Genomic DNA, 19,364 nt, shown 5'->3' with positions numbered 1-19,364 from the left:
TTGATATTTCTGTTTTTTTATTGTTTTTATTTCAGCACTGATGATAATAGACCATATATATAAGACAGGAAGCCATACTCCAGTACATCCTAATGCCTTTATACACTACACTTTCTCAAACATATTGCATGATCTTATTTTACTAACATTGTTTTTAATGTGTACTTTGTAGAATTGATACTCATATCATCATTCTACTTTTCTATGAAGGTAAAATGTATTTCTTGTCCTCTGAATGTTATTTAACCATATTTTTTGTGGTATGCCCTGCCTTTGTTACAAGTAGTGTACAAGTACTTTAATTCTTCATAAATGAAAACATGCTTTGCTGTCAAGCAACGAAACATTTATATACATTACATCTATATGAAATTCCTCACCACAATATGGGAGGTGATAGAAATAAGAATGTTTATTGAGAAACATTTAGATTCAGTAATATTTTCTATGCTCAGTTTAACAAGTAATATGTGTACAGACTGTTTTACTGAGACAACATTAAAGGTAAATGTTTAGTACATACAACAGTATAATATCACATTCTTTGTTCAAACAACGGTGATCATGATTAAAACCACATGTCAGATTCCCCCAACAACACGAATATCTACATTATGTTTCGACAATAGTTTACTGCAGATGGTGATCTATATTATGTTCCAACTGTACAGAACATTTCAACAGTTTTTTGGTTCAATATTTTTAATGCTTTAATGACCCTTCATCTCCTTTTCTTCTTGTCATGACGATCACTGCTTTCCTCCCTCTTCCGTTTGTGAGAAGAGGATGAGGACTTGCTTGGCGACTTGTGGGACGATGAGTGAGATGATTTGCCATGTGACGAGGACTTGCCATGTGAGGATGACTTGCTCGGTGATTTATGAGAAGATTTGTGGTGGGAAGATTTGCTAGGAGATTTGTGAGATGACTTGTGAGACGACTTGCCGGGTGATCGATGATGAGACTTATGGTGGGACTTGTGACTTCGCGGTTCCTCAACCATCATGTCTCCCTCAGCATCGGCTACAAAATGTAAAACTAAAATTAATTTCATCTTCACAAATATATCATGATATACGAATACAGAATACTGTACCTTGTATCTTGGCGCCAATCAAAGAATGATCTACGTCTGACAATGGAAAGAGGATCTTACCTATCTGCAAGAATCAATCCCTAAAAAGGCAATCCCAAGCCTTTTAAATGAATACATGAAAAAACAAAACTAAACTAGGGACGTACAACTGATGGATTCAATGTATTGTAACAGGTGAGCGGTGTCTACAGATCTACATACCTCTACGTGCCTCTTCCTCCAATTCGTCCCAATCTTTACCACTCTCTTCACTGGATCCAAGCTCCTCTTCTGCAAATAATAGATATTTTAATCGTTAACACATACAGCAAAATGCTTGGTCATTTAAATACCATCAATATGTATATTGGATTTGACCTTGACCTTCGGATTCAGTCAGCTTATCCTATGATCCCGACTCCTTTAAGAAGTTAAAGAAACATACAGCGTTCAACCTGAACAGTTGGGTGATGTTAGGATAATAATTTTAATTCAATAATTAAAACATCATTTGAAAATTGATTTTCATAAACAATTAAGAGCTATATTAAAGTATTGTACAAAGCTGATCAGATCAATAGAACATGAATTATGATGCCTGACAAACCTGAATCATCCTCCTCCTCCTCGCCTTCCCAGTCACTTTCCTCTTCTGAATAGTCCTCGCTGCTATCCTCTCCAGAATTACTCTCATCTGTCGGGGCATATGCTTCATCTTCTTCGTCATCATCGTCATCCTCAACCTCTGCCTACGATGGCAGTGAACATTGTTAGAAACATTAGGACCATTAAATAATGTGCCTCTCTGTTTTATGGAATAATACAGTTGGCCGTTTAAAAGGAGACTGACTCCACATTAATGAATTATAGTCTATTAAGAGAGGCTGCTAACAGCTACAGTAAGGAGAGTTTTTCTCTAAACTTTGGACATGAAGTTTTACAGGCTGATACATATCCTAGGAGTTTTGACTATAAGTAATCAAATGTCAAATACATACGTCACTCTCGGGATCCAAGAAGGTCCAGCCACCACTGTCAAAGAATCCTTCGGGATCATCAGTTATTGTTTTCATTATTTTGGACCAATTCAAACTCTGAATTCCTTCAGTGTACCTCACATCACAGGAACTGTGAATCAAACAAGCACATCATCAAACACTTTAATTTACAGACGTTCATTTAATATGTTCAAGCATTTTTTACTGTAATAGAAAGGATTTTGATTTTAGAGAGAATTTATAAATATGAAAGGTATACGTAACGATCTTTTATTGTAAAGTTTTTCAAACTATTAACATTTTTCTATCATATGGTTGAGCTTTTTTCACAAATTGTACTATCCCTTGAGTATGCCATTTTTCTTTCGCAAAATAACACACAAATTTGCATATGGTGAAAAAAAGTGGTTTTACAGTACAGTCAAGACTGTCTGAGCGACCCCCTGTATGTAGCAACTCCCTGTCTTATGTGACCTTACTTGAGAACCCCAAACGTATTTTGCTATATAATGGGTCTGTTTTCAGCGACTCCCTGTCTTATGTGACAAGCAATCATGTTTTTACAACCCAAACATTATAAAAATTCTGTCTTGAGCGACTTTTCATTCCCCTGAGGCCTTAATTATGATCGATAAATAGGTGTGAACATCAAACTAAACATTGACTGTTGACTACAATAAGAGTACATAACTGTGTAACCCATTTTGACGGATCATGAAAGATCGTTTTTTCCCCACAAAATTTGTCCTAAAACTATAAAAGAGGCTAGATATCATTCAGATATTTCTCCATACTAAACAATGGTAAACATTGACCATTAATAACGGAACACATTAAATAAATCGGCATGTTTTATTTTGCCTACCATAGATCCTATGGCTTGGCGACTCTCTTCTTGTTTAGTACATGGCATTTACGACCAAACATAATTTTGTTTTTTGATATGACTAAACAGTCATTATAACTGCCATCCCAAAGTCAGAAACCCTATATTTTCTTCAAACGTTTCTCATAACACCAAAAAGTCTTGTAAAAACAAATGCACATGTACATGACTTGGGCTTCTGTAATGGCCGCCATTTGGTAGCAGTGTACAGTAGGTTTGTAAAATTCAGCAAAATAAAGCCCAGTTTTAAATTTTACCTATATTGTAGAGTAGTAATGGGTTTTTTAAAAATTTACACAACATCTGCAATTGTTTTGCAATGGTTATTTTCAGACAAGTGTGATTTTAGTGGGTTTTTTTCCCCTTCAACCTGAAAAACCATGACACTCAAATATTTTTTTTTTGTTGCAAAACCCAAAATAACACCCCTCCAGATAGATTTTTTTTCTTGAACAAAGTTTTAAACCAAACATCAATGTATGTCTGCTTTAATTTATTACTAAATGATTTAAATGATTTTTAATTAAAAAAAAAAATAAAAAAAAATTTTGTTTCAATTTTTTTTAAATTATTTTTTATATATTTCAGGTAATTGATATATATATAATGAAGAATAAATTTACAGGCAATTAAAGACAGATTTTTGTACAGTGATGTTGCGGATGAACTTGGACTTGCTTAAGTGACTCCCTGTCTTATTGTAATGGTCCCTTGGAAAGTCACATAAGACAGTCTCGACTGTACCGTATTTCATCGCAAATAAGACCCCCCCACCTATTTTTCAGTTTACTGGATGATGGATTTGAGAAATGGAGTAATTTAAAAATATCACCAAAATGACTTTGTATTGGAACTTCTTTTTGTTTGTTTTATCGGCATAGAAAAATCACGTAGAAAACAACTGTTTGTGTGGCTTGTTATTTTTGTCATTTAATTCAAGTTAATTCACGGGTGATTTAATTTAATTATCAATAACTACGAATTGTGGACAGTGCTCATATTTAATTGGAGGTTATTTTCAACAAAATGCGCCAATATATGTTTCCATGAACACTTCATATCGGTATGGCCTGTCACTTTTTACATGAATTGGCAAAGATATTCATCAATGATGCAGAACGTTTCTTTACTTCGCTTTACTTTTCAGCCGCCATGTTTTGTTTACGCAGTCAGTATAATATGATTAGCCGCAAAGTTTTAGTATTTTACTCTGGATACAAAAATACTTGCTACGATGTTTTAATGCATTTAATACTTGGATTAATATCCTGAAATATTATCAAACTATCGTCGTAGCAATAGCAATACTGATCAAATTCCCAAACATGACCCGGTGTGAAAAAGTTAAAGTATGGCTTCAACCTGGCGCCATTTTCCTACACATGTGTGTACGATGTTACAAACAACTGCATCAGTGCATGTCGGCACGTTGAAGTTACATCACGATCGTTTGCTCATTTGGCTGAGACAAATGTACGTAAATTCTTCTGTTTATGAACGAATTTGATATGTAAACGTTTGCAGTGAATTTTAAATAGGCCTGAGTCTGAACAGCGATCGTCCTTCCGATTCACGGAGATTGAGTCATGTGTTTACTAAGACGGAGATGTAGTTGTTATCGTAAACAATAACCGAATTTGAATATTTTAAAATAACTATATGATTCTTAAAACTTCTGGATTAAAATGACATTACTTATGATGCTGTTTCTTCGTTTTGATTCATTGGTGAATGTCCACGTTACTCTTGCAAAAATGTGCGTTTCCCTTTCAGACTTACGTTACAACTGCCATAGTATTGTTTAGATTTTAATTTGTCATAAAATTAACATATGATTTAATTTTATTCATACGTCTTCATTATTATTATAAATAATTGAACATCTTGCTATCACTCATCTGTCATACGACTGTTACAACAATGACACTGGACATTAAACAAGAGGCCTAGAGGGCCTGTATCGCTCACCTGGTTTGTAATGTCAAGTCATGTTCTGAATACAGGTTCATTGTTTCTTTTCTGAAGGAATTTGAATATTTAACTCTTATTTCCCTATTGGGCCCCGCCCCTCCTGCCCCTGGGGGGGTCAGAGCCAAAATTTATACAAGTTCTGTTCCCCTTCCCCCAAGGATATTTGTGGCCAAATTTGGTTACAATCCATGCAGAACTCTAGGACAAGTAGCGATTTATAGGATTTACCTCTATTTCCCCTATTGGGCCCCGCCCCTCCTGCCCCAAGGGTCAGAGCCAAAATTTATACAAGTTCTGTTCCCCTTCCCCCAAGGATGTTTGTGGCCAAATTTGGTTACAATCCATGCAGAACTCTAGGACAAGTAGCGATTTATAGGATTTACCTCTATTTCCCCTATTGGGCCCCGCCCCTCCTGCCCCCGGGGGGGGTCAGAGCCAAAATTTATACAAGTTCTGTTCCCCTTCCCCCAAGGATGTTTGTGGCCAAATTTGGTTACAATCCATGCAGAACTCTAGGAAAAGTAGCGTTTTATAGGATTTACCTCTATTTCCCCTATTGGGCCCCGACCCTCCTGCCCCCAGGGGGATCAGAGCCAAAATTTATACAAGTTCTTTCCCCCTTCCCCCAAGGATGTTTGTGGCCAAATTTGGTTACAATCCATGCAGAACTCTAGGACAAGTAGCGTTTTATAGGATTTACCTCTATTTCCCCTATTGGGCCCCGCCCCTCCTGCCCCCGGGGGGGTCAGAGCCAAAATTTATACAAGTTCTGTTCCCCTTCCCCCAAGGATGTTTGTGGCCAAATTTGGTTACAATCCATGCAGAACTCAAGGAAAAGTAGCGTTTTATAGGATTTACCTCTATTTCCCCTATTGGGCCCCGCCCCTCCTGCCCCCGGGTGGTCAGAGCCAAAATTTATATAAGTTCTGTTCCCCTTCCCCTGAGGATGTTTGTGGCCAAATTTGGTTACAATCTATGCAGAACTCTAGGACAAGTAGCGTTTTATAGAATTTACCTTTATTTTCCCTATTGGGCCGCGCCCCTCCTGCCCCCGGGGGGTCAGAGCCAAAATTTATACAAGTTCTGGTCCCCTTCCCCCAACCTTCCCCCAAGGATGTTTGTGGCCAAATTTGGTTAAAATCCATGCAGAACTCTATGACTAGTAGCGATTTAAAGGAAATGTTGACGGACGGACGGACGACGGACGCCGCGCCATGACATAAGCTCACCGGCCCTTCGGGCCAGGTGAGCTAAAAATCCAAGATGGCGACCTCATAGATCGATGTTATCAGGCGCGTTGTCCGCAAATAAGACCCCCCACCACTTTTGACCTTTATTTCTTCTCTGGGAGGGGGGGGGGTCTTATTTGCGGTGAAATACGGTAGTGATTACGGTGTAAAACTTACTTGAGCCATTCTTTGACATTGTCCAGCACGTTCATTGGTATGGAGTTGATCATAGCAACTTTGCGACTGTAATCCTTAAACACGAACACCATGTCAAAGTTCTTGAGGTGAAACTGGACTCTCTCAAAGTGGATACATTCTACTTCCTCCAGGGATATCACAAATGGAGGCTGTAAGCATTTAAATCACAATATAACTCTTCTTGACAAATTTAGCACTACTTGTCTGTACATTTAGTGCTATCATAGTCTACACAAAATTAGTGATTAATCACTCAAGATAACTTTGGGATACCAGATTGCATGTAGATTAGGACTGAAACGATTAGTCGAATAATCGGAGGCGATTAGATTAAAGATGCTCCACTGCTGACAAATGGTATTTTTTCACTATTAAAAACAGGAGCAGACGATTTAGTATTTTTCTTCAGTTACAAAAGTTACTTACTTTACACCATTACCACCATTGAAAAGTTTGAGCTCCTAATTTTACTTCAAGTTAAAAATATGAAAAATAATTAATTGCATCCCGAAAAAAATCCGTACCACTATATCCTATATGAAATGAACTACTGAATGCGCATGTACCAAAGGCAAAATAAATTATTTTATATTATTTTTTGTGTTAATTAGACTATTATATACACGATTAAACACTAATTATTGTTCAAATGATGAATATCATTTTTGGTCTGTCGGCGGTGGAGCATCTTTAATGAAGCGAATTGCTGATAATCGATTAAAGATTTTATTAATCGTTAATCGTAACATGCATAGCCAGTGCATTGTAAGCTGACTAAACACGATGACAGATCATGGATTTCTGAGTAAGTCATTCCGACTGGAGTTTCATCTCTTTATGTACATGTTTTGAACTCAACAAAGCATAAATGATGTGAGAAATACTTGTTAAATTACGTCTCTGTGGAAGTTAAAGTCATTAATCAATGAAAAAGTGGATGTCATGAGAAAGCTTGCAACACGCTGTTCGCCAATTTTCACTAGCGATCGACTCCATGTTGTTACGTCACGGAGGCCTAATCGCCGCCGGGACGCTCGGGAGCGGAAGGAGCAGTAATCTTGAACATTTAAATTTTACTATTGCATGTGTTTATCATATAAAAAGAAAGTTTTTGTTCATATTCTAATTGAATATAAGAGTTGTTGATTTATTTTATTTTTTTGATCACGGAAATAAAAAAGTTCATTGACGAAAATTTGGTCATGTCGCTCCGTGGCGGCCAGATTTGGTTGATTAGTCGTACGTGTGAAGGTCACGTCAAAACAGCGGGTTAGCAGACTTGATTTAAACGATGTTACGGAAGACAACACAGGAACGGAATTCAGAGCTAATTTGGGATAAAATACGTTTGTTTTGTCAATAAATCTTTTCTTATTTGTTGGTAGGCTTATATTATATAAGGCATGTCCTCTGTCATATTATACCGTAACGTTAGGTGTTATTATTAGTTGATAAACATGGCGGACGTTTTCAGGAAACGTACACATGTCAATGTCTGGAGATATTACGCATGAATAGTTATCAGAACTATTTGAAAATATTATAATCTAGTTACTTATTAAAATTGCCACAATAAGTTATTAGTGTGTTTGAGATCATTCACAAACATTAAAGAGCAATAGGAAAGCAAATACGTTGGCTTGCAATAATCACTTAATTTGTGCACAGGAGTTTGACGTACGGTTAAAATGTCACTAACCTTGTAGCTTGTTAGTTTCGCCTTAATAATATTACAAACCACTTTTGAAAATCCTAAATATAGGACAGTTTAGGACTCATCTTATAAATCCCACGTGTGTTTTGACTTTTTGCACACGGCCTGCAGCCGGGACACATGGCAGTTCCCTACGTAATGAGTATACAATTTTATTAAAATATGGAGATTTGTTTAAATATCTAAAGTAAAGACATACAAGTCAAGTGAATATTGATGCAATTTGAAGAATATTTGCTTTTTAAGTAGATACAAACGCATTGTTGATGATATATAAATCGGTTAAGCTAAACTAGCCATTCAGTTTCGTTAAGCTGGATGGTAGGCCGGAGCGTAGCATCCAGTACCAATTTACCTGTGGATTTGGTGACAGTACTGGAGTCTATAAATAACACGGCTACAGTAGACCACATGTTTACGACGCGCCAAAAAACCCAACTAAAAATATGTTTTTTTAGTATTTCTTTTTTTTTTTTTTTTTTTGCGCTTCGTAAACCTGTGAGTACACTCATTCAAGTCAGCGGTAAAGCGGTAGGTTTATATGCACGCATCGTTCTCAGTTGGGGTAGCACGGCTGTAAAACAATTTTCCTCAACATTATGTCTTAACCTTGTAGCAATATTTGCCTGAGATATATGCCGTGATAAGTGGTTTACCTAATGTAACGAAGTTCGTTAATATTTTTAATAAGTATGTTAAATTATTGTTGTTATATCCCATGGTGATCGGATAAATAATAAGTCGGTATTTACTGTAGTTGTATAATTTTATTATCGTAAATGGTTTGAGTCGTCGACAATGGCAGTAAGGTAGAGCTCGAGTGTTATTGTGACAGCGAGACATGTATTACGTTTGACAGCGGTGTTTGTGTGAGATTTGTATCGGTTTGTGATTGTGTTGTGCCGCTTGGAGAGAATGTACGTTTGTATGGATATCGTATGTATCGATGTGTGTGCACTAGATGGAGTAATTGTGTGTGTGTGCGAGTGGTAATTACCTAAGTTTATGTCCAGTCTTGGTGTGAAGTCTGTTCTGTGATGGAAGCGGTCATTGTTGTGAGAGTGCGCATGTGTGGCGAGTGACAGCGATTACATATTTCCGGCACAGGGGTTTGGGCTGACGTATAGCCTATTGTACAGAAGTAACCGACGGCTCCGTTACACTAATCATAAACCAAAAAAACTGAGAATTTTGATATATTTTTATTACAATTTTTAATTTTCTTTTATTCTTGATTTTTTGACAGCATTTGCCTCCCTTATACATGTACATGTGTATGCACCATCTCAATGGCACTTTGTGAAGTTTTCAGTCTGGATTGATTATACTTTTTTAAAATTGGGTCTTTCATGTTTATTTTTGAGAAATGTTTTGTGAATAATGTTGCTTCAGAATGAATAAAAATACACAGTGAGCTATCATTTCCAAACATTATTCGACAGGAGGACTTCAAAAATTAATAAAAATGTTTATATGTCAAAAAATGGGCGATTCTCTCTGTCGGAAATTCTCAAAATATTGCCGATTTTTTATAACTTAAAAAATATGCACAAATTACTTCAAATATCGCAAACAAACTAATTAATATCTGTATCATGGGATTCATGGCTCCATCAATATATTTGCTCTGTAAAACACTGTTATTTCTGCTTTGTCCGTGCCGGTTCACCGCTTCTTTCACTTTCTATCGTTAGTGTGTTTGTTGTAGGATGTTAGTACATTATTTGCCGTTGAAAAATGCACGAAAATAATCTATCAACTGTAAATGAAGTATATTAAAGGTTTATTGAAGTTTTGACAAGTTTTTAACAAAATTATCAACACTCACGGCTGTAAACTCGCCAGCCATTCCAGGACCAACACGGTGTCAGGTAATGGCGATAGTACGGGACCTCGCCGTTCTTGATGAACGTCAGAACATCGTCTAAATAATTGTCAGATTATATGCTTTTAGGTCTGTAATATTTAAATATCATGACATCGTACTTATAATTACAAATATATGCCGTAATATCAACAACAGAAGTCATGATGGCGTCCCCGGTAACATGTGTGAAGCAGTGAACACATGTGTGATTTTCTCGGTTAATTTATTCAGAGTTTTATATAGTAACATTGTAGTGCGTCGGTAGGGTTTGTAACAGTTTTTATAAAATATTGGTGGACAGGCATAGCAATATTCGATTAAATACCTGTAATTGAAAAGGCATTTGTTGTCAGTTGGATTATTTTTACTTTTAAACAAGATTATATGCAATTACTTTTAGATTCGCGGTTTGTAAGTTAGTCTGCCATAGGTCAGTTAAGGGTAACAGTTGCAGCGTACTTACTAGGCCTAGTAAAAGTACCGATAATTAATACCTTATTGTAACATTGAAAACAAGTCTGAAGTAAATATTATGTGGGAAATTATAATGTGACTGAAACATGAATGTGACTGAAACATGTGATAAACGAAGAACATCTGACAGTTAGTATAGACTGCTGTACAATACACAACGTACGCTGCAATACACAGTGTAAAGTTATCTCCCGTAGTTCCGGAAACTGTCGATGGGATTACCAAGGTATAGTGTTCCGGTGATAATTGAAAACCAAAAGTGATCCCATAATGGCAGGCGTGTATTACACACGCCTCCATAAAAATTATATCCGACTCCTCACTGTTAGCATTGAATCACGTTATTTTCTAGTGATACACACTATTCTAATAATAAAATAACACAATTAATAATATCTCAACCATCGCTTAATACAGTATTTAAAACGAATGCTTTTTTTTTTTTTTTTTTTTACATATTGTACATATTTACATATTTTATGAAAAATAAAGAACGTACGAAGTCAATAGATATCAAATCATGATTGACATATATATATATATATATATATATATATATATATATATAATCGTCCAACACGAACTGACAGTTGATACATTCAACTGTATCTCTGTATTTACACGTATTCGTCATTGATATAATTGATTATGTATTTTATTGATATGCTGAGGTAATAAAACACATGAGGACTAAATTAAAACCACCATAGAGCTGGTTTTCTGTAATGACTAGAATAACACAATATTGTTGTTTTTGTTGTATGCTTTGGTACATGTACAGGGTTCCGTATTATATATCGTAGCCTACACAAACATGTGAGGGGCCGTGCACGTCTGAGGTATCAGTGAGCCATTGTTCATGGGTGACTGCACTTGACCAGGTGTGATACAAGTTGACACAAAATCAAAATATGCTGCTGTCAAATAACAAATGGTATAAAAGACAGCAGGTAAATTGAGAGGGGGAGTGGGGATGGGGAGGGGTAGGGTGTTGTGTTGTCCGTGGATTATAAAGCAAATATATATTCTATATAACAGGTACGGGGACCTCCTCTGGAGTCATATATATAAATGTAATACATAACTACCTAACCCCTAGACGTAGGGTTTATACTTGCAGTAGTCAAACGTACATGTACACGATACCTACACTAAAATAAGAAATTCCTCTGAAGTGTTTTCTTTTCTGAAACTGATAATTTCTATAAAACAATATGTTTGACGAATTCAGAGCAGACTTATAAATACTAGCATTGATTGAAGACTATTTGTACACATGCATGTTTTATAATTATTTTCAAAATCTCGCTATATAAGTTAAAAAAATGTATTAATGCTTGGATATATATACGTAATCACATACTTTTTGGTAATATATTTATAACAATTGCATTTTTTCTAAGACACAATATATTTTTCATAAAGATAAATTGTACTAAATCAAAATTGCGAACGTAAAATAGACATCGCTTTCAGAATCCGGATCACTAAGCTATCGTAGTCCCGATCGACATTTATGATTGCATTCTGGTCTTCCGGTCACGCTTTCACTTCGTTTACATTTTTCGTTTGCGTTTTCCGTTTTGCGTTTAGCGCTTGACGAAACGCGTTTTTCGTTTTACGCTAATCGTTTTTCGTTTGTGTTTTCGTTCGTTTTCGTTAAACATTTTGTTTGTGTTTTGCGTTTCACGCTCGTTTCGAGGGAATGTTAGACGCATTAAGTACTGTATGTCTAATTAACACACAAAGTAATATAAAATAATTTATTTTGCTTTTGGTGCATGCCGAATCAGTACTTCATTCCATACAGGATATAGTGCCACGGAATTTTTTCGGGATGCAATTAATTATTTTTCATATTTTTAACTTGAAGTAAAATTAGATGCTCAAACTTTTCAATGGTGGTAATGGTGCAAAGTAAATAACTTTTGTAACTGAAGAAAAATACTCAATCGTCTGCTTCTGTTTTTGATAGTGAAAAAATACTATTTGTCAGCGGTGGAGTATCTTTAAGTGAAGTTCAATAATCAATGAACAAAACATAATAATAAAGGTAACTGACACAATTTACTTCAATAGTAATATGACTTTATGCCAACATTATTTGCTCTGCAAGTTCGTAGTTAAAGTTTGGACAAGTGGATTTGGCTGTCGGACAAGTGGATTAAAATTACTTGCCTGAATGGACAAGTGTGAAAAAATGATATTGTAGAGCCCTGGCTGAGTCAAAGACAAAAATAGTTGATTATGAATGTCAGGAGTGAATTTCATAAACCACTTACCCACTCCACGAAGTTAACAACACAGCCACTGGTGGGCTGTAGCAGAACTGTGCTCCTGTACGGGGCGCCATGGAAACCAAGCTCACGGAACGGAGAGTCAAATTCTATGTCCTGTTTTGTAATGGCTTCTACCTTTTCACAGAAACTCTTGAATGCTGATTTCAACTTCTGTCTCAACTCACGCTCAGCCTAAATAAAAGAACAGAAAAGAATTCAAATTACATCATTTTTAATAAATCACATATCAATTGTACTTATCTGAATGTTTTCAACAAAACCTCATGTTGATTTTTTCTAGGAAAAAAGAAATCTTAGTTTCTTAGAATAAAATAAAGTTTCATACTAGTTTGATAAAATTTTGTATCTTTAAGTAATTTTTGGCAACAAAATAATGTACATTGATTTGTCAAACGAAATGGATTATTTCTATTCCATTCAATGTTCCAGGTATACAATATTAACATTGTATAATAAACTGAGTGAACAGATCCATTGTAATTCAATATAAATTAATATAACAGTGCAAGTCAAGTAAAGAAAGTAAAAGGTAAGTTACATATAGTTTAAGTTATATATTCTGTCAAGTCTAGATCTGTCTGAAGAATACCTGTTCTGCATGAAGATCATCTCGGTCATGCATGTGCTGATGTTTACCAAGATCTGTTGTGATCTCACCAACTTCTGTGTAGAACTGGACATCCACGTGTTTCTTCTTTCCAAACAAGATGGCATGCTACAGAAAAATACATGTCAAAATGTAACCTGTAACCCAGTGTTCAGTCTGTAGTGGAAACAGTGGCTAAATTTATACAAGAGGTTCATGGGTCTTAACAGTCACCTGAGTTCTGATATATACAGTCAGAACCAATGTGGTTATTTAAAAGATTTCAAGTTTTGGAACACTATCAAACACTACCTTAATTTGGTTTCTGATGGGCCAAACATCTTAGTAAATTGTTAAAGAACAGACATTATGTTAACTACAGATGGAGGGTTACTGATATACTTACCTTGAGATGAAAATGGAGCAATATGATCATCTCCCCATCACAAGGCTGGAAGAAGGCATGTTTTATGTTGTTATATAAAATGTCGACTTTGTCGCCACGAACAGATGTGAATCTGAAACCTAAACATATATGTTTGGTGATTAGTATAAAGCAGCATTTTCATCAAACATGCTAGGTTAAAAACAAATCATTCAACTGTGAAGTCATTCTTGTTAACAATAAGCAAAATTGTTGTATCAGGGAATCTTGGTCTCTTCACTAATGTAAAAGTTAAGACACATTCTAACTTAAAGTACTGTCAATTGAAGTTATTTTAAATTTTGTGGGCAAGTCGATATAGAAAATTGGTCAACGTAAAAATGTTTCAAACATACAGACCTTGAAGTAGATGAGCATTTGGCTAAGCATATAATCCTGTTTGAATATTATTATTAATGGAAACACGAGTTTCAAATGCAAAATGAGATCTTCCATCAAACATCATTTAGGTACATAAATGTGAAATTCAGTTGCTTTAAAGTAATCCTTGGATATAATAAAGTGACAAGTGACTGATCTAAGACACCTACCATTGGTGTGAGCCTCTAGTGTCCCTGAGATCCTCTTGGACACAATGTTGGGTCGGATGTACAGGTCCTTCAGCTTTGGGTTTCCTCTGTTAGGGTTGATGACAAGGGTGTCTTGTTTAACTATTCCCTGAAATAGACATTTTTATTCCACAAGATTATGACATGCACTAAACGATTATGTGACATTCATCTAAACAATTATGTGACAGTCATCAATATTTTTAGCATTACAATAACATCATCAGTTTTGAAATATAATAATGTTCATGTGATAGAGCGATAATGCTTGATAAAAACTTCTTCTTATGAGTATAAGAGAAAAATATTCAAACATGGGTCTGTAAAGTGGACCTCCTTTCAAATTTTAGCTGCTCAGCACAGGTATGCCTTGTGAACGAGCCAAAATCTTACACTCGAGTTGAGATATATCCCTGTCTACTTGACAGACCTATGTAAGATTCTATAAATCTATGATTATCAAAGCCTACTTCCATTAAGCCACAGAGGAAGATGGAACAGTGAAATTCACAATTGTGGTCAACAAATCTTAAACATTTCAAGGGTATCATTTATAAATACACAATGGACCACTATCATTTTCTAATGTGACTTGAGAAATCTTTTAAGTTCTAAACTATCTATAGAATAAAGTACATTTGTGGGAGATAAACCAGTCACATATGTAGGTATCTCACCTCCTTCTCTCTCTCCTCAGCTTCTCTCGTCTTGAATTTTTTCTGTACTTCCTTGATCAGACGGAAGGCGGTGTTGAGATTGGAGGAGGGTGCTGAAATCTCTCCAGGCTCTTTTGTGTTAGAACTTCGGTATGTACTGAAATATACAGGCAATATTGGGATACTTTCATATTGAAATGAATTTTGAGTAAATATAAGAGACAAATAGGAAATTTTACTGTGGTCACTCAATACTGTCAATAAATGGCTACATGGTTATTGTATTTGTTGTGGTATTTGTTAAGTATACATACTGAGCAGGAGAATAGCTCAAGTACTCAATGGTATGCAAAACTATAAAAATATGAGCAGGAGAATAGCTCAAGTACTCAATGGTATACAAAACTATAAAAATAAATTTTCATTTCACTTAATGCTCTTTCCATACTTGCAATAATAAATACTGGGGATCCTCAAACTAATCTTACATTTCTTTTACAAATGTAGCATCTGGTTGTGGATAGAGATTTCCATCGTTCCTGCCAAGTGCAGATCCTGGGTGGAAGAAGTTGATACGCAGGTAAGTATAGTCACCTTCCACCGACTGACTGATGTTCTGTACAAAATTAATAGTTAACACATAACACAGGAATATTTGTCCTTTAAAATCTCGCTTTAATACTGAAATATTTGTCCATCAAATCTCATCAAATCGATGAGGTGTATACATATATATATTTATATCATATTGGAGGACAATTGCAGTTAACTTTTTAGTCATCGGATTTTGATACAAAGGAAGAAAACCTTTAGGTTTAATTTCATAAATAATATAAATAAGAAATCCAACCATGGACAGATAAAAATCTGAGGTAAGGTAGATAATTGTTTAATTTCATAAATGGACCACTTTTTAAAACAAGTACTCATTGTAATATGGACACATTACAAAGTCCTCCAAACGGCACCCCACACACCCCCTCCCCATCCCAACCTACAACAAATCAAGAATGCAGTTACACAGTGTATGAACATCTTGGGAGAAATTTTGATGTACTTTAATATTGGAATTCAGGGTCTCCTAAAATGTACACACCTTATACAAGGCTATTTTTAGAGGAACTGATTTGGCATTGATCATGACTGTATGGCAGTGCTATTAAAGTCTTGCTGACGGGTTCATCTTCATTGTACATTTTGGTGATTTGTTGGTGTCGAAATTAGATTATCTTCATATACATAATCATTTGAAAATGACCAATATAATGTATATTTTAGGGACAAGACCTTGTTTTTGTCCTAAAGTCATCAAATCCAACATGGTATGGGTTAAAACGTGAGAAAAAAACCCAGATTCGTTTTTTCTAAAGATGATCGACCCTTTATGACTGCTATGAATCAATGTTTGTCAAAAATTTGACCAATCACTATGAGGATGATTCATTTCATTGAGTCATTTCACTAGAGTAAATTTGATAACCCTTTGATAAATTTATAATCTGGAATTAGTTTGTAAGCTTTGAAACTTATTAAATTTACGTTAATGAAAACATTGAACATCAAAATAATATAATAGCATTCTTCCCAATTTGGTTTGTAATAAGGTTATTGTCTTTCACTTCTTATTCACCGTGATAAAATAATTCATAATTACTAAAAAACACAGCTCTACTATTATTACGTTATCAAACTGGGAACCGTACTTGAGACCTGTTTACCTTATGACTTAGTATTTAAATTGAGTACCACCAATTTTAGTACTTTATTATAAATGAAAACAGAACCGGAACTAGCTTTCATGGGCGCAGCCATGTTTCCGTGCATCATGGAGAAAAAAGGAAGAATAAAGGAAAAACCAATGTGCTATCATTCTGGGCGCCGTATTTACGAAAAATAAAGCAGTTATTGGTAATCTTAGAATAAAACGAATGAGAGGATTTCCTAATTTGACATAATTTTCCGGTATTATTATTCTATCGAAGTTATAAACAATTAAGAAATACTTCAGAAACACTTAATATCAAGAAAGATTAATGCGATGGTGCCAAAAAACCTCTTTAGACCAATACCAGGTTATCCATGGCATCACATGGATGAACGCTGTTGCAAAACCGGCACGCTTCAAATCACTCATAACAATATTTACAGGGTCTATCATGCTTAATCATACATTCAACTTAATGTATAAACACCTTATGCACATGTGTATAATACTTGGACAAGCTGATCAATGAATAAATTCACAGAAATCATGAAAACATACCTGGAGAAGGAAAACAGACACATCATCAATGGCGGTTCAAACGTATCAATAGTTGGGATGCGTTCGATTACGTCATCAACAGTGAGAAGTTCTAGGGCGCCCTCGATTACGTATTTATACCAAAAAATTTTTATAGCCCACTATTAAACAGTCAAACCGTCACACTCTCCCCCTCCAAATTAGATGTCTCCTGACATTGAAAACATCTTTAGACATCAACAAAATGTAGGTAACACATGTACATACTCTCATCAACTTCTGTTAACCAGAATGAACAATAAGTAATAAAAAAATATTAAACCTGAACTCTTGAATTATCTTATTCAATACTCTGCAGTAGTTTCACGACCAAAATCCTCACCTAGGGGAACAGCTCCCCTTTTCCTTTAACCACTGACTTAAACTTTTAGTTTACTTCAATCAGCAACTTAACTCATATTGGCACTTTTCTTTAACAATGAAAATCTAGATACTCTATTCATTGTCAACAACAGGAAGGTATACTCATTTAGTGAGCTCTTGGTAAGATTATCTACAATATTGTGTACTAAGGTATTAAACCTCCTTTTCTTTACAAAAGAAATTCTGTCAACAGGTTGGCCACACCTAACTGACTACTTGAATAAAAGTATTCAATCATAAACACAATGTTTTATGTTTTATACATAATTGTAAATGTCTCCATAAACCTTCCACTCAACTAGATTGATTACAAATCTAGCACCACCTTATTGGACAAAAATATTGAACTGAATGTTTATAATACTGTAACGATTACACTTCCATATTGACTAGAACTTTCAAACTTATCCAACAATATATTTACATGCGATATATGATATCAAAGTTAGTTTTGCTAATAATTATATCCCGCGTCCCACGCGCGTATTGGCCAAGCATTGTATGAAATTGGCTTGCCGTACTGATCATATGTCAATCTGTTAATTGGTTTTCGCGTTCGTACACTTCTTCGCGACTCTGAACAGGATGTGTCATATTCACTTTCAGAAACGATACCCGCGGTTTGCTGATTTGGTTGTCTTGGTGCCGATTCCATGTGTCGTCCCTGGATTGTAGATTCACATCCACTGTTTGGAATACACGTTCCCCCTTGACGGTTTCTCAGCACAGTCTTCGTAACTGTTTCACTGTCTGTTGAGCTCGCTAACGAATCTGACATTTCTGAGCTGACTGCCTCTGACTGACGCCGTAGTCCTGAAGATTGTACATCTTGACTTGGGACAAATGTCTCCGCATCCGGGTTAAGATCAGAAGGTGGTCTTAGAATACGGAAGTCTTCATCAGATTCTGAGGAGGAACTCGAAATATTACGTACCGGTTGTCGCGTTTGAGGACGTTTTCTCCTCTTGGGTTTTGGAACCTTCACTTCTGGTTCTCTCAAACTATTACATGGCATTAACATATTGCGATGTAAACGGCGAACCTTTCCACCTGTTGCCTGAACGTCGTAGACTGGAGAATCATTGTTTGGGCGATGAATCACAACATGAACATCTTCCTCCCAATACGACCTAAGTTTACCAGGGCCTCCTTTCTCCTTGAAGTTCCTTACCAGCACTTTATCACCAGGTACTAGGGATGCACATCCATATTTCGAGTCATGGAGTCTCTTACCCTTCAAAGCAGATTTGTTTGCATTTCGACGAACAATTTCATATGCTTTTTCCATGCCCTCCATCCATTTCCTGTGATATTCCTCGTAGCTCTTAGATTTGAGCTGAACATTCCCGTGGGCTTTCTCAAAACGAACATCAACTGGTAGGAGTGGTTCGTGACCAAATAGTAGCCTAAATGGGGGATATCCAGTAGTGTCGTTTCGCGTTGCATTGTAGGCATACACAACCTTGTTGACATGGGACTTCCAGTCAGATTTAAGACCCTTAGGCAGAGTACGAAGCATTCCTAAAAGTGTTCTATTAAATCTCTCTGTCTGTCCGTTCCCTTCGGGATGATAGGGTGTGGTACGGGAGTGTTTGATTCCACATAATGTTTGCAGTCTGCCAAATAGTTCATTTTCAAATTCACGGCCTTGGTCATGGTGAAGCTTGTGTGGCATACCAAATCTCATCACAAAGTCGTTGAATATTTTCTCCGCTGCTGTCTTCCCAGATTTGTTGGTAGTGGGGTAAGCCT

General features: G+C 35.9%; 1 protein-coding gene across 1 annotated transcript; it reads right to left on the bottom strand.

Moving 5' to 3' along the window:
- On the bottom strand, nucleotides 1-15,635 carry LOC138316729 (FACT complex subunit spt16-like; the record flags this gene model as incomplete). The annotated part of the gene is made up of 11 exons (XM_069258388.1): nucleotides 1-1,023; nucleotides 1,298-1,366; nucleotides 1,683-1,824; nucleotides 2,074-2,203; nucleotides 6,337-6,506; nucleotides 12,695-12,883; nucleotides 13,302-13,427; nucleotides 13,705-13,823; nucleotides 14,274-14,400; nucleotides 14,969-15,104; nucleotides 15,436-15,635. Coding segments are annotated over 11 exons (1,710 nt in total), but the record flags the coding sequence as incomplete, so codon positions are not given.
- Nucleotides 15,636-19,364: the final 3,729 nt, after the last annotated feature.

The sequence above is a fragment of the Argopecten irradians genome, chromosome 2 (assembly GCF_041381155.1).
Source record: "Argopecten irradians isolate NY chromosome 2, Ai_NY, whole genome shotgun sequence".
NCBI classification, from domain to species: domain Eukaryota; kingdom Metazoa; phylum Mollusca; class Bivalvia; order Pectinida; family Pectinidae; genus Argopecten; species Argopecten irradians.
Note: the sequence above shows the minus strand (reverse complement) of the source record. Positions and strands in the feature narration are given on the sequence as shown.